This window comes from Borostomias antarcticus (assembly GCF_949987555.1).
Source record: "Borostomias antarcticus genome assembly, chromosome: 8".
Taxonomy (NCBI): domain Eukaryota; kingdom Metazoa; phylum Chordata; class Actinopteri; order Stomiiformes; family Stomiidae; genus Borostomias; species Borostomias antarcticus.
In genome coordinates, this window is record NC_140241.1 from 29,412,727 (window position 1) to 29,438,709 (window position 25,983).

At 43.0% G+C, this 25,983-nt stretch overlaps 1 protein-coding gene across 1 annotated transcript in view; it reads right to left on the reverse strand.

The window, feature by feature from the left end:
• The window catches only part of astn2 (astrotactin 2), a gene marked incomplete at both ends in the record, with an annotated part of 261,038 nt that extends 235,992 nt beyond the window's left edge, over nucleotides 1-25,046 (reverse strand). Inside the window, one exon of the mRNA XM_084442591.1 lies at nucleotides 24,689-25,046. Coding sequence (XP_084298717.1) covers nucleotides 24,689-25,046 — 358 coding nt within the window. The remainder of the gene's footprint in view (nucleotides 1-24,688) is intronic.
• Between the last annotated feature and the right edge of the window lie 937 nt (nucleotides 25,047-25,983).

The following is a 25,983-nucleotide window of genomic DNA, read 5'->3' on the forward strand; positions in this document are numbered from 1 at the left end:
GGACACAGCACACTACCAGTTGCCACTCAAGCGGTGTTAAATTAAACTTACCGGTAGCATTCTTTCAAGGACTTTCAAAATAAAAGTCAGGGAAAACAAATCTACTTTTTTATTACTCACTTGGCATTGGTCCGAATTATATTCTCTATACTTAAGTATGAAGTATATTGAATCTGATATACTGAATAGCCTAATATTTGGCGGACCTGTTCATCAGTTAAGGACAACCTTAATCTAAATGTATGCAAGCAGACCATGAAAACGTGTTTATCTGAGACGAGGCGAGGGGGGGGGCGTCCAGGTCCAGTGTTAATTTGGAAGAAACCAAATCCACCGGGAAAGAGGGTGTTTGGCTTTTTGAAAGAGGTTATGGTGGCTTTTTGAGGTGGTCTATGATATAATTAAAATAATACATTCAGCTCAGTAGAGAAAATAATCATAGCTCCGCATTGTAAAATATAATGGTAAACAAACAATAACAGAAATGTAAAAAAACAAAAAACAAAACACCCCCCAAACGTGCACGTGCCCCCTCAAGTTCTATAGGCATGACGCCTCTCATGATAGGCCTTCATTGTTAAAGCACTTTTGATAAAAGCGCTATATAAGTGCAGTTCATTTACCTTTAGTCCACTGTGGGCGATGTATGAAAATCCTGTCCTGTGCAGGAACAATTGAGGGCCCGTATTTATCAAGCTTCTTAAAGTGCCATTTGAGTCTTAAGTGCTGAGAATTTAGTCTTAAGTGCTGAGAAGTTCGCATTTCTTTTAGAATCCATGGTGTCTGTGATTACATCGTTTAATGTAGGCTTTATATACACAAGTCTTTAACACACCAGTTTCAAATTTGTCATCAGGAAATGGTCAGAACTAATGTGAAATGGGTTAGTATTCACTCTTGTTTTGAGTTGCTAGGTGGATTAGATGATTGCACTCTCCCACAGTAATAAGGAAAAAAACAACACATATTGGCTATTTTTACACTTCATTCATTTTACACTGTCAGGGACCTCAGTAGCGTGTATAAGATCCATACGCAGCCATAAACAGCTAGTGTTATTTACTAGGTGAATATATATTTTTTTTTTTTTTCGAAAATTCCTTATTTAACATTCTATAATTCTTTATTGTGTTGAATCTTAAGAAGTTTCTCACAATTCATTTTGACATATCTGAGAATACTCTAAGATAAGAAATCCGATTCAGTGATTGGTCCTTGCCTGCGGTTTTCCAAATGTCATCCAGGATCCCCTTTGCGGCACAGCAAATGTAAATCAGCTCTGAGACTGACACTTAAGATTTAGGTGTACACTTCGCTTAAAGTGAGAGCTAGATGCTTGATAACTAACTTTTAAGCGCAGCTTTAAGCCAAGATTTACTCTCAAGTCAGTTCTTAGCAGTGCTCTTAGGAGTAATTCTGAGAAGTTTGATAAATACGGGCCCAGATCTGTCTTCTATCTATTTCATGTCTGACACTGTGGAACCAGAACATTTTTTCATGACCACCCCAATCTCCACCTCATTTGTTTAGCCATGTTCAGTAAGGAAGGGGGCTGCTCACCCATTTTACAACTTTTCTATGGTCTAGCAGCTGATTCCCAAGGCCATCAACCAATGGCCTGAGGTGTTTCACCTACAGGTCAGTTGTTGACCCGTAGAACTGCCCTGTTCTCTGGTAACCCTCACATAATTGTTAGTAGAGTTTTACATATTCATGTTAATGCATTGTGCCCCAAAGGGGATACAATCCATGCTCTGTGTTTTCTCATTACGCTTTTTGGAGGGTTCTGACCTGCATTATATTTTGCTGTAGAAGCACTATTTCTTCTTGCAGGAAAATATGTTGTGATAAACTCTCTGACTGATGACATGTAACCAAGGCCTTTTCTTCCAATTCTTAATAGTTATAAATAAGTTCCTTTGGCTATACTTCGGAATAGCCAGGTCACTGAATTGAAATGTGTGCAATGCAATATGGTTTGCCAAAATAGCAGTAAGAAACAACAACACGGTCAACAAGAAGGCCGAACACTGCCATGTATGGCCTGCTAGAGATTATGAGGTGGTGTGTGTGTGTTTGGGGGAAGGGGAGGGCATGTGGATGGTGTGTAGGCCTATGTGTGTGTGTTTGGGGGAGGGCATGTGGATGGTGTGTAGGCCTATGTGTGTGTGTTTGGGGGAGGGCATGTGGATGGTGTGTAGGCCTGTGTGTGTGTGTTTGGGGGAAGGGCATGTGGATGGTGTGTAGGCCTGTGTGTGTGTGTGTTTGGGGGAAGGGGGAGGGCATGTGGATGGTGTGTAGGCCTATGTGTGTGTGTGTTTGGGGGAAGGGGGAGGGCATGTGGATGGTGTGTAGGCCTATGTGTGTGTGTTTGTGATCGTGTTGGGGGTGGGGAGGTGAGCTTCACTTCAAAAGGGTTTTGGAAAACAAGCCGTTACAAGCCGTGCGTTCTCTCTGTACCATGGCTGCAACACCTTGACTGTTAGTTGTTAGTCAGTAGTTGGTCGGTAACAACTGTTAGTTGGTAGACTAAGTAAGATACAGTTCTCAGGAGTGAAGATACCCCAGGAGATCACACTTTCTACACAGTTGTATTACTGTGACTCAAGCTCCAATGATGGTAATAACCAACGGAACCAACACTAATGAGTTGTCCTGATTTATCAATCAATCAATCAATCAAAGCTTTATTTGTATGATTTATAATACATATCAGATTATATTTGGACTACCCCATCATTATTCTGCCTCCATTTACACAAACGGATCAATAATGCTGATAATACAAACCAATACACTTACTTTTCCAAACTTTCAATCATTTATAATTTTGAAGCCAAACAATTTTCCCTTTCAGTAATATAGGCCTCCTCATTTTAGACAAAGTAATAGTGCATTATGTTAATCAGATGACACATTATTGGCTGGTTGCTGTCATTATTGTCTCAGGAATATTGATGTGGAGGCGTATTTGAGTGCAGTATTTGAGTGCCAAGTGACCATGCCCATTGTTACGGTTTTAGGCCCAATTAAACATCTGGGGGAAAGATGTAAATGTTAGGTTATTGACCTGTGTTGGAAGACCGTTGAGGATCCTGATCTAATCCTGCATCTGCACACTTCTTCTTTCTCTCCAAGGCACTCAAATCACTAGGGGAGACCAGGTTAACAGCAGCTTAATCTCACGACCACCACTGGGTGAGCAGCTAACACACTCCTATGTTTCAACATCATGGGCAAAAAAAACCTCTCCCTTGGTTCTCGTTTCTTAAGCACAGAGTAGGTTTTCATGGAAATCCACAAATCCCTTGGCTGGCACTCGGCTTTATATCTCCACACATGCATATTACTAATATTGTCACATCGTGTGGTTCTCTGGACCAGAAACATTCCCAGCATGCTTCATTTCCCAGGAAGGGCGAACCCCATTTCTTTGAAGTGATGAAGCGCCCAGAGGCCTGGCAGGCACAGATAGCAGGCTAGCCGCATTGAACCGTACACACCTAATACTAAATGTCTCTGTGTACAACCATTGAGTGTCAATGCGGCCTAGCGTGCGGCAGAGTCGGTGGGTTTTCATGTAATTGTTCTATGATGACAATCTCGCTTTGCAGATCAAAAAGCTGATAGGGAAATGGCTTGAAATGAGAAGGCAAGGCAAGTTTATTTATATAGCACATTTCAGCCACAGGGCAATTCAAGGTGCTTTACATGAGACATTAAAACAAAAAGCAAGACATTATAGACATTTAAAACAAAAGGCAGGACAAATTAATAGCATTAAAAGGAGGGATTTCATCCACTACTACTGCCAGGAACTGCAACAGTATCTGTCAAGTCCAGCTAGAAGTTTTTCCGAGACATTCGCCAGACAGATGCTGACAGGGGAGGGGACCCAAATCCGCCAAGTAAATATTTCATGATTGGACCACAATCCATAAGTCAGACCATATGGATGAATTCAAAACCCTTCTCCTAATTTTCAAATGCAACCCTGGTAATGCACTCCACAAACCCCTCCTGCAATCAGCTGTCAGCTTGTATATATTGTACAGCACTTTGGTGCAACTTCGGTTGATTTTAAACGTGCTTTATAAATAAAGTTGACCTTGACCTTGACCTTGACCTGTCTGAAAACAGCCTGCTTCCTCTTCATGGGGCATCATGTACTGTAGCACAGGAGGTAGAGCAGTCACCCATCTGGGGACCGCAAGGTCCCCGGTTCCATCCCAGCTTCCGGGGTGTGCTGAAGCGTCAATCGCTCACATGCGGCACGGTACCCTACCTAGTCCTGTCACCTCACTGCAAGAAGGTCTCCAGGCCTTTCTGTGTGGAGTTGTGTTCATGTTTTCCCCGGGTTAGCTCTTGGTTGGCCCTCAGGCGCGTCCCAGCATGCACGCTGCCTACTGTCTGCTCCCAGCTGCCCTTGGGGGAAGGACGACGATGGGTTAAGAGCAGGAGAAAAGCCACTTGTGTGTTTGTGTGTGTGTGTGTGTAGGCATTGCTGCCTACACCGTGTGATGTGTGTGCGTGTGCGTACTCAATGTACGTGTGTGTACTCACTGTATGACAAAGATGTTTGTTTTGTTTTTTTCATACCCCCAGGACTAAGCTCCGGTCTACGGGAGAGCGGGCCTTTTGCTCAGCTGCCCCCCATCCCTCCTTTGGAATGCCCTCCCTGACCCAAACTCTGGGTTCTTTACAGACTGGTCTAAAGACCTACTTATTTAGAAAAAGGTTTGTGTATATTTTATATATAAATTAGTGACTGTTTTCTTAATGACTGTGTGACTGACTGATGTGATTGTTTCAGCATTTTGAAACATCGTGTGTAACTACTTCTCTTGTCATGTCGGTGTGTTCATTTTATTTGTGTGTCTGTATGTGTGTGTGTGTGTGTGAGAGAGAGAGAAAGATAAAGTTTGGGTAATTCTTGGGCCTCCACCCCTCTCCTCCCTCTCCACCCCCCCTCTTCCCTCCACCTCTAGCTGTGTGTCTATTCATTACGGCCAGGACCCTGCAGGCTGTGTGAATGAATTTCAAGTCTCACCAAAGTGTTCTGTTTTCCTACTTGACTGTTGTTCTAACTTTGTAGTTCGTTCTCATAGCTCAGTCTGTTAAAACTACAAATTCTTCCTGTGTGACATCACTTCCCTGTCCTCTTCATCCTGAAACTATGTCAATTCCTTTTTCACTGTATAACCTATCGACCTCGTCCACATCTGACTCACTCTGCCCGGATTCACTTCCTGTGCTAGAGTCCGACTCTGCAGAATTGTAACAGAATAAAACTATTGCCTTTGTTTAAAACCAGCTTGACCGACCACTCGGCGTGTTCTTTGAAATCCGAACTAAACCAAGTAAGGTTTTTCTTTTACAGCTGCTGCAGAGCCCTGGCTGCTACATCCTCCCTCAAGATCACAGCAAACAGAGCATAGCAAAGCAGCAGGGGGTCTCCATACACCAGAGAGCATGGGACGCAGTACACTGCCCCACTATGGCCTGGAGTGCTGAGGCATAGTGTATCGATCACAAAATATGGATCCAAACACCACATATCCCGTGCGGTACCAGGAACCTGTGGCCTACACGCACAGTGTGTCTTTGTTTAGCTACGTGTTAGCCCTCGGAGGGCTACGCGGATCATTCAGAACGCAACATGGGTCTTTGAAGTTTTGCGAGGTAGGAAGCACTATATGAATCACTTTGAGTTCCATTAAAAAAGCTTCTTGTGTCGTGTTGATTTTTTTGGACAAAACCGCACTACGCTACCGTGCATTTTATTGTGAAGCGTCACGCTTGAATGAACATACATCAAAGCCTTCGTTTCAAAACAGGACGCATCAAAGCATCAAACCTGTCAACAGAAGCAACGCAAAGAATTGACGCAACACAGCATGATCCTGTTTTCTAACACACCAGATAGCTCCTTGCTGGACTGTGACCCATGCTGACTGCCTCCTTCACACAATCCACAACAGAGCCCCGTGTTATTGGTTCAATACTCAGTGTGATGGATGATGTCCATGATGGATGATGACCTGACCAGCACCACATGGGGTTCCCTTTAAAAACAGAGGGCTAATACCTGAATTGGAAAGCATGTGTTCCACAGACTGGCCACACCTCTCTGCACTCTTTCTCTGTGTGTGTGTGTGTGTGTGTGTGTGTGTGTGTGTGTGTGTGTGTGTGTGTGTGTGTGTGTGTGTGTGTGTGCGCCCCCACAGCTTCTGGGATGTAATCCATGCCTCTCTTGGGGGGTCTCCCACTGAGTCACAGTAGGGTCCTGGGGCTTTGGTTTGAATGAAGGTTCAAGCCTCCACTAGGGTTTCCCAACTACTGATTGAGATAAGACTTTATTAATCCCCAGACCTGCGGATCATAAGCCGTAGCCATTCACATCGCTAGAGTATTACCTGGATACAGTTCACTGGTGTATTGATTAAAATCTACTGAGGCAGGTTACTAATGGGGGTGTGGTGTGTGTGTTGGCAAAATGTAAACAAACATTTTGGCACGAAGTTACCATAGAGATGAGGCATACGAGCTGTTGTGGTTTCATCTGGTGAACTGAGGAGGCCACCGCTGCTCGGAGACTCTGTATCACACTGACCACAATAGATGGCCTCTGTCAGCTGTCATTAGCCAGCCACTCTGTTTCCTTTAGACATTAGAGTAGAGCCAAACACACACATACACACACACACACGGATATGCATACACACACACACACGCACACACACACACACACACACACACACACACACACACTCGCAGACCTACTCTATCTCACTTCACAGCAGAGTTGTTTTCTAGTAGGGCCACTATACCAATATAGCTTGTAAGAGAGACAAAGTACAATGTGGGCACACCTCCTGCACCTGTCAAATGAAATGTCTTTCAAAAAAAAAAGTTCAGAATTCACCATTGGCTAAGAGAGGAGAACAATGATACACCGCAAACACTGGTGAGTCACTGTATACAGTACATCTATTTTTTATTATACCATCTCCTACACAGCCAGCATGAAGCCGACTATTCTTGTCCTTTGTTATGTTATGTAATTCACTCAATAAATATGCATAGCCCGGTAGGCGTCTCCTGAAATGATCTATTTGATAATGGGAGTGTGTTATGCAACTTAATTATCTTCCTCATTGCCATATGACTGTGGCAGTGCTGCAGAATGCTGTCCAGCTCGAGGTGCTGACTGCCGGCCCTTCCACAGAGGAGCTGTCCAGTGCTGAAATGCAACTCTGCGCTGTTCGGTGCTGAAACGCAACGCTGCACACAGAGGGGGAGGGAGCTGTCTAGTGCTGAAACACAGGAGCTCATTCTCTCATTCAAAGAGACAGCTGTCTATGCCAGGCGCTTGTTACAGCGATTGCACAGGCTGTGCAAGGCAAACCTGGGTAGTACAATGAGTCCATCGAGGCGGTAGGTCTGCCCCAAAAACTAGGTTATGGCTACGTTTAGTCTAGGAGATGATAACACCTAAGACCTCTGTTCCTCCACGAGGTACGAATTACATTAAGAAAACTAGAAAGTACATTTCCTGGAGAAAATGTGAGGTGGGCTGCAGCTGTATGTAACTGCTACCACTAGTGCTACTGCGGACCGGGTAATCTCCATGCACCCACCGGCGAAGACCGTTTGTCTCTAGCCCACTCAGGGGCCGAGTTGTGGGTTCCGTGGCGTGGATAGTGGCGTGGTGGCGAGACTCCGCCCCTTCAGGTCAGAGCTTGTCACGGACAGTGTACCCCTCTCTGGGCCACCCAATTTCCCCCACCGGTGAAGACTGTGTGTCGAGTTGTGGGGCCCGTGGCGTGGATAGTGGCGTGGTGGCGAGACTCCGCCCCTTCGGATCACAGCAGGTCGAGGGCAGTGCAGTGACCTCCTGCTCGTGTCCCTAAATTCAAATCCCAACTGACACTCTGAGCAGCCCTTCATTCACTTCACTGTAAAGGCATGCCGGATTCAGACAGCTCTCTCTCAACAAGTATAAATGTTACAGCTTAGATATTGACACAGCACAGTTGTGTGAACGTATTGATGTAGCAACAGCTGCCACCACTCTAAAAACATAATGATACTTAACATTCCACCTGCAGTTTCAATGGCATTTACATTACTATTAAAAGTTAAATTACTAAAAAATATATAAAAAATATAAAAATTCTGAATACATCCGTTAAAGATACACATCGTGAACATTTGTGGAGTGGCCTTAAAGCCCCAGTATACAACACACAGGTCCTCTTAAAGGGACACATCTCAAATCACCTGTCTCACCACAAAGATTACCGGCCTCACAATAGATTCATTGCTAAACATGTAGATATACCAAAACATAGGTTTTGAAATAATAAACAACCTAGGATGGATTGGATGCACATAGCAGGAGGAAATTACAAATATCAGTCCAGTTACAGGACAGGATGCATTACCAAATGGACTGTGCAAATATATGCCAAATGGACTGCATGAAATAGGCCCAAACTCCCTCTTGACCTCAAAGTACTTTACAATCCCGGTATACAGTATGTCCAAAGCTTCAATTGGTTCCATTGCTTTGTTTGGTGAAGGCAAGTGAATATTGCTTATGGACCTTGGCTTTGAAGGTACATAGTGGGGTGCAATGAGCAGTACCATCTAGATTCGGTTATGTGGAGAGAATGGGGTGAAGCACAGAGAAGACAGAGAGGTGAATTGTGATTGAGGAGGTGGTGATGGGGGCTGACGTTGGTGCGCAGATGTTTGAGAGTCTGTCTAATCCCGACTCAAATGTACAAAAAGGCTCATTTAATTATAGCCAATCGCTGCCAAGTAGCAGCTGGCTAATGAGAAGATACATCAGGGGGAATATGACGCTCGCCACTACTTCTGATAGCTAACGTACAGGGAAGACGGGTTGACGCTCATAATGCGACACTAATCGAATAGGAAGTCGACCCTATCGCTAGCTTGACAAGCTAATTCAAAGTAACATACTGCAACGACACTCCTGGAGTGTCAAGCATGGTTTGGATTTAACCCATAACTAGCGTGCCTGAAAGATGCCACTTGCACTTATGATCGTGAGACCGAGCCGAGATTAAATCAATCTTTTTTGTTAGGGAGAGTGTGGCTTGTTACAACGTAGCCTCGGGTCTGCATTTTGTACATAAAAACCTCTTCCGATGTTCCGACCATCCTCTGTATTTTGTTGCCATGTTTTCGCATGGGATGTAATTTTATTCCACAGGGCTGTACCATCAGATTCAAGAACACATCTAAACATGAGGAGCTATGGAGCCCACAGAGTTATTGGAAACACAGCTGGAGTACAGTAATTAACTGTACAGTATATTTGAGAGCAGGTCATTTCATTCTAGCCTAGCTAAATTATACAGCAGCCCCAGACCTAAGAAGAGTCTTAAAGGAAATCTGTGTTCCACACACACGAACAAGCCAACCATACAAATGTAGATGGATGTTTTTAGGCTTTCCTAGGGAGCTGCATTATGCAGGCACTAACAACACAGAGCGTACCATTCTCAGGTGAATCAGGACCATATCTACTGTATGTCCCTGGGAGACCAAAGCATGCCCCTTACCAGTGATTCTGACTAACAATGAATAAAAAAAAACACTCACTCACCAGCCAGTGGTAATCCATAAACAGATTACTTCTTGCATACATAGTGTACAGAGCAGCCTAATTAGCATTGTTGAGTCAACATACAAGCCATCATTGATCATATTTTCATATATGTGATGGATAAACAAAAGTACTGATTAGGCTTTTTTTGCTTGCTTAAGGCTCTGTTAATTCCAACAAGCACTGTAAGGAATTATTTTCATCTATTCGACATAATTTATTAGTAATCATGATTATCTTAATTAAAAGGGAATTATCTCATTGACCATAGAGTGATCATTTAAATTTGCAAAAGGTCATAAAACGATACGATAAAAATACCAGATGATACTGCACATGCATGTTTAGCACAACTGACTTTTTTTTTTTTTACAAGTAAGTGGCGCTATGATCTTTAGAAACATCTTTAGACACAAAATCTATTTCTCAAGATCATATTACAGAGGCATGTGAACAACCACAACAGGCCTACGCTCTATGTAAGCACATGTAGATTTTTAGAAACTGCATTCTCGGTGCCCCCACCACCGCCATTACATGGATATACTGGCTCGCGCTGGATTTTACATTTCTTCTACATGCCTCCGAACTACACCAAAGTGATCTCGGTGAGGCAAACGTCTTATTATATGTTGTAAATAAGGTCCAGGTTCAAAAACGAGCATTGTCCTTTAATGTAAAAGCTATTCCCAAAAAAAAAAAGTATAAAAAAAAAAAAAAAAGTCCCAAGAGTTTACCACGCAAGTCGCATCAAGTTGCCACAGCTAGCCCTCTCTCACACGACATACCGATATATAATATAGCTAGCTAGCTAGCTAGCCTGTTTTCAGGAGAAAAACTCCCCAAGCCACGACACTTCAGTAAAATCAGCACCACTAATGTTAACGACAGCTGAGCTCCCATATCACAAAGGGAAAGATTAATTTTGGAAATAACACTAATAATAATGGAGTTGGTGAGCTGTGTCTAACTACTATCTGCTGATCACGTCTTATTTTTAGATTTTGCCATCCACCACAGAAACACAATGTATTAAGAAAGCTAACTTTAGCAATATATGGTTAGTACAGTCCAGTATATCTGCTCAAAAGCACTGTCCTTGAATATGTCACAAGGCACCATGCTACCTTCTGTTCGGTTCAAACTGTCTGGGAATACAAAGCCATGTGTTTGGAAGTGATAGTGGAGGAGGCCAGCACAGTGGGAGGAAGAGAGGCCATACTGTCAAAGGACTTCAATTTGTGGCGTGAGTCTGACAGAATGATATAACCATGTGTGTCTAGTTATGGGGATAGACAAAGAGTATGGGGGGAGATAGAGAGTAATTACATGCAGGCCGGTATACACCAACATGGACAGGGAGGCGTTACGTTTTTCCTCATACATATGGATGCAAAACTGGCATGACATATACTGATAAGTGTCCACAGCCGAATGCTCACCACAGGATTTGTAAGGTTACAAATAATTAGAGCAGTAACTATCTATTGTGTGGATGTCAAATTAGTATGTTTACCTAAGTATTATCATAGCTATTGTTGATACACTTACCTAGTTGATAAACACAAAATCATACAAAACACATTCCAGTTATAGCACAAAGTCTACTTAATTAAATAGGAATAGGATTAAAAATGCAAAGACATTGAGCTCCCCTGACAATGACTGCAGTGAGAAGTCAACCATTCATTTCTCATAGTGGGAAATCTACTTGCTTCACTTGCCAAACTAAATTTGTGTAAAGAGAGAAACTCAACACAAAAGAGACAATATATGCACTGTTATCACACTCCTCTCTTCTCCTTAATACAAGTTATCAGTATAACTGACAACTCTAAGGCTCCACATGAAAAAAAAGAAATTAATGCATTGTAATATTTGCCATTAGCCCAGCAGAGACTAAACTGCCCTTCCCTTGTCAACGGTCCTGGTGATAAGACCAGCTTGACAACCACGAGAACGATCAAATAATTATTATCAATATTTAATAAAGGACTTGCTATAATCTCTTTTTTTTCTCCCCATCTCTCCAACAATGCAAAGCAAGGGAGTGAATCATGCATTCTCAATGCTGTACTACAACCCTGGCATAATTAGGGGTCCAAGCAGCTGGACCCCTATTTCTTATGTTCAAGTTCTTTCTTTCTTAGAAGACCTAAAATATGTTTCTCCTCCAAATGTTTAGATTAGAGAGTTTTTTTTAAATCATGCAACCTTAACCAACCCCAAAATCAAGAGGTTAGAAAACAACACTGATGACTAATATTAAGTAGTCAGAAGAGTACATTTTTGACAAAAAACAAACAGGAAAACAAGAAACTCTAATTGCTTCCTTGGGCGAGAGGGGAAACTTTGGTTCAAACTAAATGATGTTACTGTGGAGACAAAGGCATGCCGAAAGTAGCTCACTTCCGTCACTGCGCGGAGATAATGACACATAAATGCAGTTAATAAGACGGATAGCCAATGACATCCTGCTGGTCATTAGACTCTTTCATCATAATAGCCAGTCTTGCAAATCCCATTAGATCAGTGGATCTAATACCGAAATTCCACAGGAATGTATCCATCATATTGGTGTCACAGAGTGTATTAATGTTGAATCCAGGGCTTGGACTGTGTCCCATGTAGAGCATTGGTAAAAGTGCCAAAAGGTGATATAGTTTACAGAGGTTTAGACGATTCATGACTTATATCTCAATTTTTATTACCTCTGCCCCAGAGACAGTGCAGGGCGAGAGGTAATGTTTTCGGTGGCATGTGTACATTCGTCCATACATCGTCCATACATCTGTCAGCTGGATTATGCAAAAACTACCAGACCAATTTTCCTGAAACTCTGTGCATGGGCCACCTTGGAACTCATTAAATCTTGGAGCAGATCCAAATCACAGGGCGGATCCACGAGCCGCCCAAACACAGCCGGGCCCGCCATTCACCTCCATCCATTTTTTGGACTACGATTACACAAAAACTACCAGATCCCTTTTCATTAAACTTGGTGGAGGGGTGTAGCATTGGCCAATTTAGAACCCAATCAATTTTGGCGCGCACAGAAATGCATTCAGGGGAGGTCTGTGCTCTCTGATTACCATTTCTAGTTGTATTTCTTTTAACATTGTCAGCTTTGAGAGAATGCTTGATTGCTACATAGGCAACTTTGGAAAGGCTGTTCCGGATTGTGATTGGTGGATACATGTTTTACAAGTGGTATGTGAGAGTTGGGATATGGACTGACAGCGAGATTCTATGTTACTTTGCCTGTGTTCTAAAATGAAAGCTAACTGAAAAAAAAATCTTGAGATGCAGACATTTACCAAAAATAATTTAGCGCCCACCCCGACTCCCAGCTCTTTCTGTGCGGAGTTTGCATGTTCTCTCCATGTTTGCAAGGTTTCCTCCCAAAAGGAATTTGGACTGAGCACTTGGACTTAGTCCCCGGGCGGCCTTACTCTTGTGGCGAGAGGACACTTGTTCGAGAGGACACTTGTTTGTGTGTCAATGTAAATTCGGCCGCTAATACCGCAGCTTGAGCTAGCGTGACCACTTTTTGCTAATTTAAGTTCTGGAGAACTGTTTTTGAATTCCTCCAGCAACACCAGCTCACGTAGCTGTGCGAAGGTTAGCACCTCGTTAGCATTACACCACTTGTCAAAATTCAAAATCGATATTGAATCGAATCGATTCGAATTGAATCGTGATAATCGATTCTGAACCTTGTGAATCGATACCCAGCCCTAGTGGCTACTAACTAAGATTAACAAACAGTCAACTAATTTAACAAAGGGTCAATATTAAATGCAGCACACACAAACGAATGGCACAAGGCACAGATGGCAGGAACAGACAGGGTTATATAGGAGGTGAGGTAGCAGCTGATTGGTCAACCGCAGCTGGATGGAAAGAAGGTAATGAGCCATGATTGGACTGGACTCACCAACAGTCCTGAATGGAGTGAGAGTGGGGGGAGGGAACAGAGAGGAAACAAACACACCCACACACACACCCCAGCCAGACCAAGAGCCGTAACACTAACACTGCTAAATATGACAAATAAACTTGCCTTGCCTATCACGTTGACATTTTGCACTGTTCTGCCTCGCTATGTTTATGCACCAAGGCAAATTCCTCATAGTAGGAATCCTACTTCAATGAATTAAAACTTGATTGCGATTGCCCACGCTGGATTCAACCTGCAGTCCTCTGGCTTGCCAATGCACCTGACACAACCCCACCTAAACCATAATGCTATTGAAAAGTTGGCGAGTCGAGGGCGCAGATGACCGGTATTCATTCAGAGAAGTGACATCTGTATTTGCTTTCTCCATATTGCTGTGTAAACACAAATTGAGCCAAGGTCCAAGTGAAACATTTTATTATTCCCTGAATGGGAACAAATTCAGGTATGAAAACGCCATATGTAGCCATTTCCGGCCAATCGTCTACATACCCTTTACGATCTCCATTGAGCTTTGTAAGAACAGCCTCAAGAGACATCAACCCTGCTCTGAACAGACAGTGACTCTAAAGCAGTAAGCTTCACAAAACAAAACAGCACTTGATGAAGGACAAGCTCAATACATATGAACCTTACAAATAAACAGACAGGTCCATTCCCGCCACCTGCATTCTGAACCTCACTGTCACATTAGGGAACATTGTAAATCCATGCATGCACATCACCCTAGCTCACTCTGTCACTGCTCTTAGCCCAACTAAACACACAGTACAGTGTGACCGACCCGGGTATTACACAGTGTGCCGTGTAACACTTCTAGGGATAATTGGAGTGGGATCAGAGCTAATCCAGAGCAAAATACCTGACTAAATCAAAGTGTGGACTGGGCTTGTGAATGGGAGTGGGAGGGAGAGTTGTGTTCAGCATACAGATGAACCATCCAGCCAGCCAGAGAGACAGATAGTGTATGAAACTGCGAGGCCAAACTCCCAACTCAAGAGGAGAAATGGAATCTGACAGAAACACATTGTGAATAAGGGGAAGGAAGGGAAGAGGTTTGATAAGACCGACGTGATGGGTTGAACTTCCTCCACACCTTGGTAACATGCAGCATGGTGTTTCTGATGCTCCGAGATGCAAAACAAATGCAAATGTTGAATCTAATGTCACGCCTCTTAGCTATCCTTTGTTCTCTTTGTTTTATTTCAATGAGCTAGCTCAGCGAGGGTCTAAAGTAGTTCAAACATTTAAATCAAAGTTAGGGTTTTCAATATGAACTATAGGTGATCTATCTTAACAGAGATCTGGCTGAAGGTATAAAAACAATATGGGAGGACATGGACATCTTTGTAAAATACACAAGCATACAAAAAATGTAGATGTGTTCATGTGAAATCGTAGAGCCGTGCTCAGTGTGTACTGCCAAGGTGGCAAGGTTCCCAGGGGTGAAGGGAATTCAGGAGGGTTTATAATATTTTATGGTTCTCAAACATCTTTTGTCAGGTGCTTATATAGACAATGTCCCCTTTTTGGTCTTTGAAGCACATTTCTTATGTTGGCAAAACACAACGTCTCTATAGTGATTTTTGTAATTCCATTAACCGGTGGGATAAGATGCCTTTTCTTAAATATACTTTATCTATTATATCTCTGCCAAGATGCTGGTGAAATTAAATTAGCCTATGCATGACTACAGTATGTGACAAGGATCCAGTTTTTGATGAAAAGCCAATTTCAGTTATGAGCACATATAATTAAGATTAAAAATTAAAAAGGAAACCACCTCACCGTTCTTACCAGTATAATATGTTGATGCACATAAAGACATGCACCCAAACACATACCAAACACGCCAAAAAGAGGGTTGAGAGGCGGCATGTCATTTGTTCCTCAATCAAAAACACCCAAGCATGCAACTGCTTCACTCTGCAGTTACAAATAGTACTAAAAAGACACGCAAAGACAACCTGGTTCGAAGAAGGGTAGGAGGTCAACTTCCAACAGATCAGCGGAGAAAGAGTGAAGAACCAGACCTCCATTGCCAGGTATTTTCACCAGCTAAAAATAAGTATTGGTTGATCAAAAATTCCCATCCTCAAGAAAATTAACCACAACATACAAAACAATAAACAGTGCAAAACAAGGAGCAGTTTGCCATTAAAATGTTAAAAGATGACTGACTGATGGCAGAGAAAAGCATTGGTTGTCTGAGGCTGAAAGCAGCTTGTGTGGTGACCGCGTGCAGAGAGGTGGCACTGATATAGCAGTCCGAAGACATCCGGCAGAGTAGGAACATCTACGGGCCAGGGATCAGCGGGGAGGAACAGGAAGGCAGGATGGCACTGGCAACAGTGCCTGCTTCACTTGCCGGGCCTTGCACAGAGAAATGTGTTGAGACTGGAGAATGTCTCTGACTCAGAAATCCTTTTATTGTCTGTTCCCCATGATGGGCCTCGGATTTTCAACTACTGTATTGAACTGAAACCTTTATTGCCCCAGAGGGGAATTTGTTTAGCACACATCAAGCATACAGAAAACATTAAAATGTACGCCCATCACCAACACCACAATGTCACCAACCACCATCATCGTCATCACCATCCTGTATGCAAGGGCTTAAGTCTATTTTACTTTGCATTCCATGTTGTCTTTATCAACTTACCAGAGGGGAGAGAGAGGGGGAGGGTACAGAAGACGTGACAGAAATTAAGTTCACTTTGTTAAAACTCGATCACGTGACACGGTCATCCTTCAGGACAACTGGTGATTTAATATGGCAAAGGGAGAATGATATCTGGAGGTATAAATGTGTAGAGCGAGCGCAGTAGAAGTGGGAAAACAATAAGACTAATCAAATGGCATTGATGGAAGACAAGGCAGTGGATTTAATAGTACATTTGAAGTGCAGGCTCCACTCTGCGCTGTGATCAATCAAATTCCACATTCAGATGTAGATTACTTTAGGTCGATATGTGCAACGTATTGGAGTTTGTTCATGAGGTTGCTCAGGAATGCGATGAAAGCCTTTTTTACCGTTGCATTTTTACAGTTAAATTAATTCATTTTGCCCCCTTTTGTCTTTTCATGTTTTAAATTCAAATTCTATTCCTCAATCTATCCTCCGTCTTCCATCTGCCTGTCAACTCAAACACTTTTGGTCATTAGGTAAATCAAGTTACAGCAGCAATAGTACTTACCAAAATCTTTATAAACGCCATTGAGCCAATTTAGTAATTAAATATGTTATCTGACATTGTGCTTTGTTTGGAAACCGTGCCCTGAATAGATTCTAAATACATGGTGACAGAATCCCTCCAGCCCATAGAAGTTCCAAACAACTGGGGCTATATCACAAAAAAAAGGTTTTACAAAGAGAGGGAATCCATTATATAGTTGTTGCGACATAGGGCTTTCTATTAAGTGGCAGGGGATACAGCAGCAGAGTCCAAAGAGCAAGTCGAGCAACTAAATGGAATTACTTTTATAAATCAGTGTCACATTAATATGCGTTTACTCCAGCTACTGCACAGCCCTGAGTAAAGTATAAATACTGTTTCAAGTTTCATAAATTGTCAAGGGAATTAGCTCACAGAATATACTCCTTCTCAACCATCCTGGCTGTGGTTTTGATCACAATTCATACCTGCTTAAGATATTCAGTAACCCTGGTTATCCAATCCCCTTACAACAAATTTGAAGTGGAAATGAAGACTAGCATAGAACAGTTCAGGTTAAGGAAGGCAACTAACTGGATATTGGCACTTGGAATTACATGATAAGCGCTACAACAATGCCCAACAGAAATCTATCAAAGAGCTGACAGCATCCGACTCATCTAAGCAGAGTGGAGGGGAGAGAGAGAGATCGGGTTTCCTTTTATTTTTATGTTGATGTCATGATAAGACGCACAGGCAACTGGTTTCAATTTTCATGAGAAAAAAAAAGATAGCGCTCGGATGAGGATCTACAACTCCATCCCAGGGGTAGTCAATGAATCTCTGGAAGGTTTCAAAAACAAGATGGAGTTTCTCCTTTGTGGAATACATATAATGGCACTTGATTACAATCTCAGGCTGACATTAGCTCTGATGTGTATTCAGGCATAGAACTTTCCATGAATAATAATAATAATAATAAAAATAAGTTCAATTATGTCTTCCAGAGTTCTACTGTTGAGACGCTTCCCAATCTTATCACCTTATTGGTTGGACAATAGAGTTGTATCTTATAGTATATTATACCATGACCTGGGTGAATATGTGATTCTATTTGGCATTTTGGCAACAAAAGAAAGAACTACAGATGCCACCAGGTCCAGATCAATCAGATACATCTATTGACCGGTGTCATTATAGCGATGCGTGCGCAATGTCGAAACAGTATGATGACGTTGTACAGATTATGTTATAGACAGTGTGCACATTTTGGCAACTTTATTTTTTTATTTTTTAACAAAATGCTGGTATAGTACCATTTTAAAAACTCTAGTACTGCAGTACTTTTTCAGTACCGGTATACCATGCAATACGAGTTCCAAGTTTCATACATTTTCGTCCAACAGGGTGGAAATGCCAGCCTCGTTTGCTAAAATGTTTATTATAGAGTTTAATTGTGGTGTCTCTTTGTGGCCTGGTTACTCATGGTCTGTAGTTTGGACTTGTGGACTTATTCCAACATTAAATAATATTACAAACTATAATAAAACCAGTAATTCCAGCTTTCCATCCACCACCACAGCTGGCTGGAGACACAAGGAGGAAACATGGGGGGGAGGGGGGGGGACTTACGCAGTGCTGATTATTCATTATTAACATTATTAATATCATTAGTAACTAACAAGTAAATTGATGTTCTGTATAAGTTATTCTTTATGGTATTTTACTATTTTATTAGGATATAATTTCTTATTTATATATTTTTTGATGTAGGCCTGCTTATATGCCCAGTATACCGCCTGCACATACTGAACCTACATGAGCCCATTGTCCAGGAAAAGCCTACATCCATCCAAATGATTTGAATACAGATTAAGTTACATGCACTTCCATTATATAATGTTATGGATGTTTGACCTGATGTCTTAATATAAACCATATAACTAGGAAACAAGAGGCAACTTTGCGAGCGGGAGAGTGCATGAATGCGCCGGCTCCACAGTTGTACAACCACACTCGGAGCCATTAAATGATGTTCCATGTTTCTGTAATTCAAAATGCTCCCGTTTCACCCGTCAATAATGCAAGTGGGCATTTGTGCTGTGAAATATTGAAATGATGGAGTTTGCGTGTGTGTGATTTATTCTTTACGTGTGGACCGGCAGCGAATGGGTCGCTGCCCGGCTGCTGGTTGGGGACCGATGCTGTAACACTCCATTATGAACGCAACCCCTGCTGGGTACAGCAATCAGCACAGGTCACTGACCACAATATCCTTCCTCCTGCCACCACCAATGCCATCACTTGGGCCTGTCACAGCCTGGCTTAATTGGCATGAGCTTGAGTTGGATGTTCAACAAGGTGAGGATTTTCTCTTGTGAAAGAAATGGTGATTTGATAGACTTTTCAGTGGGTAATAATAGTGGGTAATAATAGTGAAAAGCCTATCAAGATGTGTTACTGGGATTTTTGATTAGCGGTACTGTATGTCACAAAACCATTGAGAGGTTACACAAGGTGACATGTTTAGGTACTGTAAAAAAAAAGTTATGTAGCATCCTGGGAAAATCACTCTATTATACGTATAAATAAATACACATAATTTGCTTTTCTAGGGTATATGATTTAATAAAACCATAGTCTAGGCTCATGTATCATCCCTATGAAATGTAACAATTTTTACCATCAGCTTATCTCAAAATCAGTCTTTCTCCGAGTAAAATATGTGCTTCCACAAAGCAACAGAAAGGTAAAAAAAGAAACTGAGCTAAAACGCTGGCTGGAGCATATCCAGTCACAGCGACACTGCACGTTTTATGACAGCAGGAATCAGGACTCTATATTGGCTATGCCGTGTCTCCCTGACCCCACCACCCCTGCCAAATAACCGTTGACCTCCCTTCGCTACTCCCTCAGCAGTACACGGCTCAGAACCTGACATGTGATTGAGCTGTACAGTGGAGCAGTGAGTAGAGCGTTCCCTGCCACAGGCTACGCACCTCTCCACTGGAGCCAACTTGTTTTTGCCGTTAAATTTTTTTCATCTCCACTTTTTGCCTTCAGTATAACTCTGTCTGGAGTGAGAGTAGATGGGGGGAGAGAGACGTAGAGAGAGAGAGAGAGAGAAAGAGAGGAAGACTCCAGAGTGGGATAAGATGGCGTACAAAAAAGATAAAACAAGGAGTGGTGGAAAGGAACGGTGAAGAAGCAGTACGCAGCCCCGTCTGGGACAAGACACTTGTGATAAAGGAGATCTGATCTTCTCCTCCTCCACTAGGTGCCTCAAGGTTTTAGATTTGAATGCAGTGTTTACCGAATCGGCTGTGCTACACATCGATTTCCGTCCAGTCCCAACACTATCTCAGAAACAGAAGAATAATTATCAGCTGCAATTTGTTGGTAACAAAAGGAAAGTACTGAAGGTGCCTTGAACGTGACCTTTTTATCATTAGAATTACCTTCTTTTTCTGTACAGAAATCAAGAACATGCCAAAACACCCACGCATAGATCTTATCAAAACAAACATCCAAAGTTTATGTCCTTCAGATCTGAATAGAATAGATCTGAGTCTGGTAATTACAGGCCAGTATCCATTTTGAGTGTTACATCTACAATTTTAGAAAGAGTGGTGCACATTCAGATACTGGAATATGTTGGCAAGGAAAATCTTTTATACAAATTCCAATCAGAAAAGTAAGTAGCCTTGATAACCGATGGTTCTCAAGCCTAGTGGTCCATAGTGCGGGCCGTACCTGGATGCCCCGTCGTCGGTGAGTCATGTCCCCACTGCAGAACATCCGAACGGGCGTTGAGTGGGACATACAATCAATCAATCAATCAATCAATCAATCAAAGCTTTATTTGTATAGCGCATTTCATACCCAGAGGCAACACAATGCGCTTTACAGAGAACAAGGGAGGTGGGCAGACGACCCACCCCTACATATTCCAGAGGGAAGCAAAAAAACAGTGATCACCCGGGGGCCAGATAAGTGAGCTGTAAACATTCTTCCCTGACCCCTCTCAACAAGGCGATGGAGAAAGCTCCAGGAGTATGTTTGTCTACCGGCTAAGAACATTTATAAAGCAATACATTACATTAAATTACATTTCAGAGTAAGAGAGGCTAAAAAACATCAAGCAGAGAGGACATCCTACGGACATGCTACATACAGGCAGTCTGGGGGTTCTCCACCAGGCCCCGGCTCCCACTCGAGCACGCAGGACGGTGTCTTCAAGGGCGAGTGTCACTTGTCACACGACACACATGGGAGGCAGGAGGCACTCAGGGACAGGATCAAAAACAGCAGTGTCATACTGGCGTGATAGGGCATCCGCCTTGGCGTTCTTGGTCCCAGGGCGAAATGTGATAAACTTAAATCGGTTGTAAAACACAGCCCACCTGGCTTGACGAGGGTTCAGGTGTTTGGCCTCCCGGATGTACTACAGGACTGTTCAGGGATGTCACATGTGTCACCAGCCTGTCACAAGCTATATGGCTAACCATAACCATTGTTAATGAATACTGTAAACCCTATCTTAACAGAAGCTAAGCTTTCAGAGTGGGAAAGTGATGTGTCCTGATCCCAAACTATTAACTATCCCGAAACGGCGGGGTCATCAGAGAATCCTATCCTATCCTATCCTATTAACAATGTATTTTGTTGAATTCACTTTTTTACGACGTAGATAATGGTCATAATGTATTGTTATGTGCCGAGACCAAGGACCACAATGGAAATAAGTCTATGACTTTTGTGTTATCCTTGACATTTTTATGATGCATGACCTTCTCTGTCATGTATTTTAACAACTGTCCAGTAGCCTCAACTACTCTAAAATCCAGTCAATACCACATCATTTTGGGAACACATCTGTAAAGAGAAGAGGAGGGAGGGAAGAAGGACTCCTCCGCTTCCCTCTTCCCCTGTGCCTTCTCTTCGCTCATCCATCCTCCATGACACTTCTGGCAATAAATCACAGTGAGGCGTCCCGCGCCGAGGGGGCTTAGGGGGCCAGGAGTCTGATGGACTGGTCAGTCACACGTTCCTCCTCGTCCTGCAGCCTCCGTGTGATTGGTCTACCAACCCACACTCTTCTTCCCAACATTCACATGCAGAGAGAGAGGGGACTGTAGGGGAAGAGTGAGGAGTTTGCTCTAGTCTGTTCTTTGAGAGCACAAGTGGGGTCTGTGTGTTAGTGTGTGTGTGTGTGTGTGTGTGGGGGGGGGGGGGGGGGGGGACTTGTGTTAGTGTGTTTGTTCACGCGTGCCTGAGCAAGTGTCTGTATGTCTCATAAGGCATTTTTAAACAGAGATTCCGCAAATTTGGTCCCACAATGGACCCACGATATCTGCGCTCGGCCCATTTAGATAGAGGTGTAATATTTCCGTGGCAGCTCTTTGTTAAGATAGCATTCCGCGCCTCCGCATTTAAAAGAGGCGTGAACAATCAGAAGTTCTTCAGTAGTCTTCCGTGTTGGCGGAACGTACCATTCAGACGAAAAGGGGAGTCGGGCCGTTGCGGGAATATCACTACCTCGGACGGAACAAAGGGGGGAGAATCTGTTACACCAATCTGTGTCTGTTCAATTTAGACCAACGGCGAAACGTATGATTGGCGCAAGTACTACGTCTTAACAAGTCTGTCTGAATGACCCTACAGTGTGTGTGTGTGTGTGTGGGGGGGGGGGGGGGGGTTGGGCGAGTTGTTTTCATGGAAGCGAAGGGCAACAGATAAGACTGGGAATACTAATGCAATGCTATGGAAGTCATTTTGATGAGTGATAGGCTATCTACTGCAATGCCTGTCTGCAAGTCAGCTTCACCACTTATCTTCTGAATCAGGCAACAAGCACTGATCAAGATGTCATATACAGGAGGTGACAAATGAAAAAAAGCTAAATCACATTTTATCACACTATCTAAACATGAATATGAAACCGATGTTGTTCATATCAATATCTGTTCTATCACATATTAGCCCAGACCTGTCATACTATCATACAAATGGCCTGGCCTCCATTTCTTCCAAGGAGCCTTGGATGGAACCTCATTCCCAACACAGCTTCCCGCTCAGCCAATGAAGAAGCCAGGAAGCCTTACGTCTGTGCAGTGCTTGGCGTCCACAGTCCAAAGCCGTGTGATTGAGCTTCAACACCAACCTAAATCAAGACCCGATGAAATCCATCTCCTCCAACTCCTCCCCCTATACAAAGAGCAGTCACGGCAGAGTGCAGCGAATTTGCTGGCTGGCTGAATGGAAGGACAGAGAGTCCTAACTCAACAGTCGACATCTGTCCTTAATGAGAAAAGAGAGTGATTTACAAGCATAAGCTCCTCCACTCCCAGACCCCTCACTGTCTGTTTGGTCTGGTGCAGTCTTAATGCAACATACTGTATGTGTGTGTGTGTGTGTGTGTGTGTGTGTGTGTGTGTGTGTGTGTGTGTGTGTGTGTGTGTGTGTGTGTGTGAGTGTGATAAAGAGAGGGAGAGCCAGTGAACAATATGGGAGAAATAGAGAAAGGGAGAGAGAGAAAATGAGTGAGAGGTAAATAGAGATAAATACAGAAATATAAAGAACGAGAGAGAGAGAGAGAGAGAGAGAGAGAGAGAGAGAGAATATTCTGTCTGTCAACATGCAAGTTCCAAACACAGCCTATGACCCCAGAGGTCATGTTCAGTCAGTCATATTGACAATCTTACCTAGTACTGTACCAAGGGATACCGTAGGTAGTCTATGAGACCATCTCTCCCAAAGACTCATTAAACCAGCAAGTGTGCCTCAAGCCATTAGGTACAGTAATTGCCCCGATGTTTACACTGTCTATTGCCCTCACTTATGGCTGATAACTACACTTCGGAAACACACACCCATGTGTTTATCATCGTGCAGTAGATATTAATAAAGTACCGTTTTAATGTTTGGTTTTCACTCCCTTCATATACAGCAACACCATTTGCAGATGCCCCGAAAACCTCCAAAACCAATGATATTCAAGCAGAACCATGTGACTTTCATCTTAATGGGTACTGGGTCATGCACATTCACAATCTCTTCTTCTGTGAGTGTAGGGATTGAACATTCACAATCTCTTCTTCTGTGAGTGTAGGGATTGAACATTGACACAACAGACCTAAACTTCACGGTTTTAGAGTGGAGGTTGAGCTTGGAAGCCCATACATACATGTACACTTACAGTAACAGAAATATGCTGCTTCCTGTTCCACTGAAGCAGGGTAAAACAATCTCCTGTAGGCCCAGGCCATTGAGAACAGAAATTATAACATGATTACACTGTAAGCTCGAATTCCGCATTTCTAATTCAAACTCCCTCTAATAACTGCTTTGTGTCATGAATAAGGTGTTCATAAAAGGGACAAAATTCCAATTTCATGCAGATGTGCACTGCTAAATTACAATCCTTGCCATTGTTCAGTGCCTTCAACTGTACTTAGGGCTATAACAGCAGGCTCTGCATGGCATTTAAAGTCATAATAATTTGTCAGGAGAATAATTTGTCAGGAGGCTTGAGTTAAATTCTGTGGATGTATGTTACGTATTTAGTCTGTTCTGAACACGTGTCACATATGATGGTGAGTTATGCGTTTCTTTAACAGTAGCCTACACTCCAAAAGCTGGTCCACACCAGTTTAAGAGGGGGTATAAGAGGGTGAAATGCATGATGCCATCTTTCCCCTGATTCTACCTTTGCGTGTTTTCTTTTTGTTTGCATTTCAGCAGTTTCCCTTCTCCCTCTGAAAACGATCAGAGGATAATACAATCACAGTGAAAACGCATGAACAACACGAATAGGATTGTCAAAGGAGCCATACACTGGCCACAGTCCGAGTGGTCCATGTTTGCATATTGATTGCATTGCTTGTGAGGCTTGTGAAGGATTTCGAGGGGACAGTAACATAATAATCATCTTACCGAGTGTGAAGTATGGGAGAGCAGTGTTGTCAAGATCATCCATAACCGAAATTCTTCCAGGTAGGTCTGTTCTAACGAATAAAAGCAGTCGGGATTCCCCTCCTCCTCCTCCTCCACCTCCTCCTCCTCCTCCGGCCACACTCCCCGATCCTCCCCCGAAACTGAACTCATTTTCCCGGAGTACGGGCAGCGTCGAGACGGTGACGGTTTTAACTTCGCAGGGGCTCTCCGCGTCGTGCTCCTTCTCCCGGTCCTCGTCAGGCATCGTCCCCCCTCTGCTCCCCCGGACGAGCCCGGTCCCTGTCAGTAACACCCCCAGCAGGAGGAGGACGAGGTGCGGTAGTACTCTCCCTGCCATCCCGCGTCTGTGTGCGGGTCCCTGGGTGTGAGTGCGGCTCCTGCCCGTTCGCTTCTAGCAGGCAGTGCACAGTCAGTGTGTCCAGGAGGCGGCAGCACAGGTGGATTCACATTCACTTTTTTTTTTTCTTTCTTATTCCTGCGCCTGTAACCCATAGATTAGCATATTTGCTCCAAAATCGCTTATGAGGCCTATCTTTATTTTTATTTTTTTATTTAACCTTTATTTATACAGGTAAAAAAACACGTTGAGTTCAGAGGACGCATTTTCAAGTGTGACCTGTTCACAATCATTCAGCACTCGTTACACTAAGTTACAAACAACAGGACAGAATTACAATAAAACATACAGGACTATGTGTAACAATGACAACAATAAAAGTCGGAAGTCTAAAAGTGCAAAGTGCATGGGGGATGAGAACAGGGGAGAGTTATCTTAGAGTGCAAGAACATGACATTGGCACACTCACTAAATCAGACAATAGTCGCTTAAACCTTGTGAGAGAGATCAAATCTGGTTGCAAATGGAAAAAAGCAGAGGGAAAAATTAAGAAAATTAAAATGTGTTCTGCATCAGTTCTGCACGACTCAAATTTGTCTGCATATGCAAATCCTCCGTGTGGCAAGAGACACTTGGAACAACATCTTTGGCTTGAGGCTTGTTGTCCTTGAACCTGTCAGTTTATAAAGCTCTGGAATAAATAGATAAAATGTTTAGTGAGTTTTGAGCACCAGCCAATACATTTCCCCTCAGGAGTAACTTTTTTTTTTGCATTTAAGTTTACATGTGTATAGTTGTGCAAAACATTGTTCAGTGATATTGCTATTCTTGCACTTTGCCTTCAGCACTAGATTATGCTCTTAGTCACTTGTTGTCCCCCACCCGGCGATAGCCGAATTGGGGGGATTGTGAGTGAGTGAGTCAGTCAGTCCCCCTG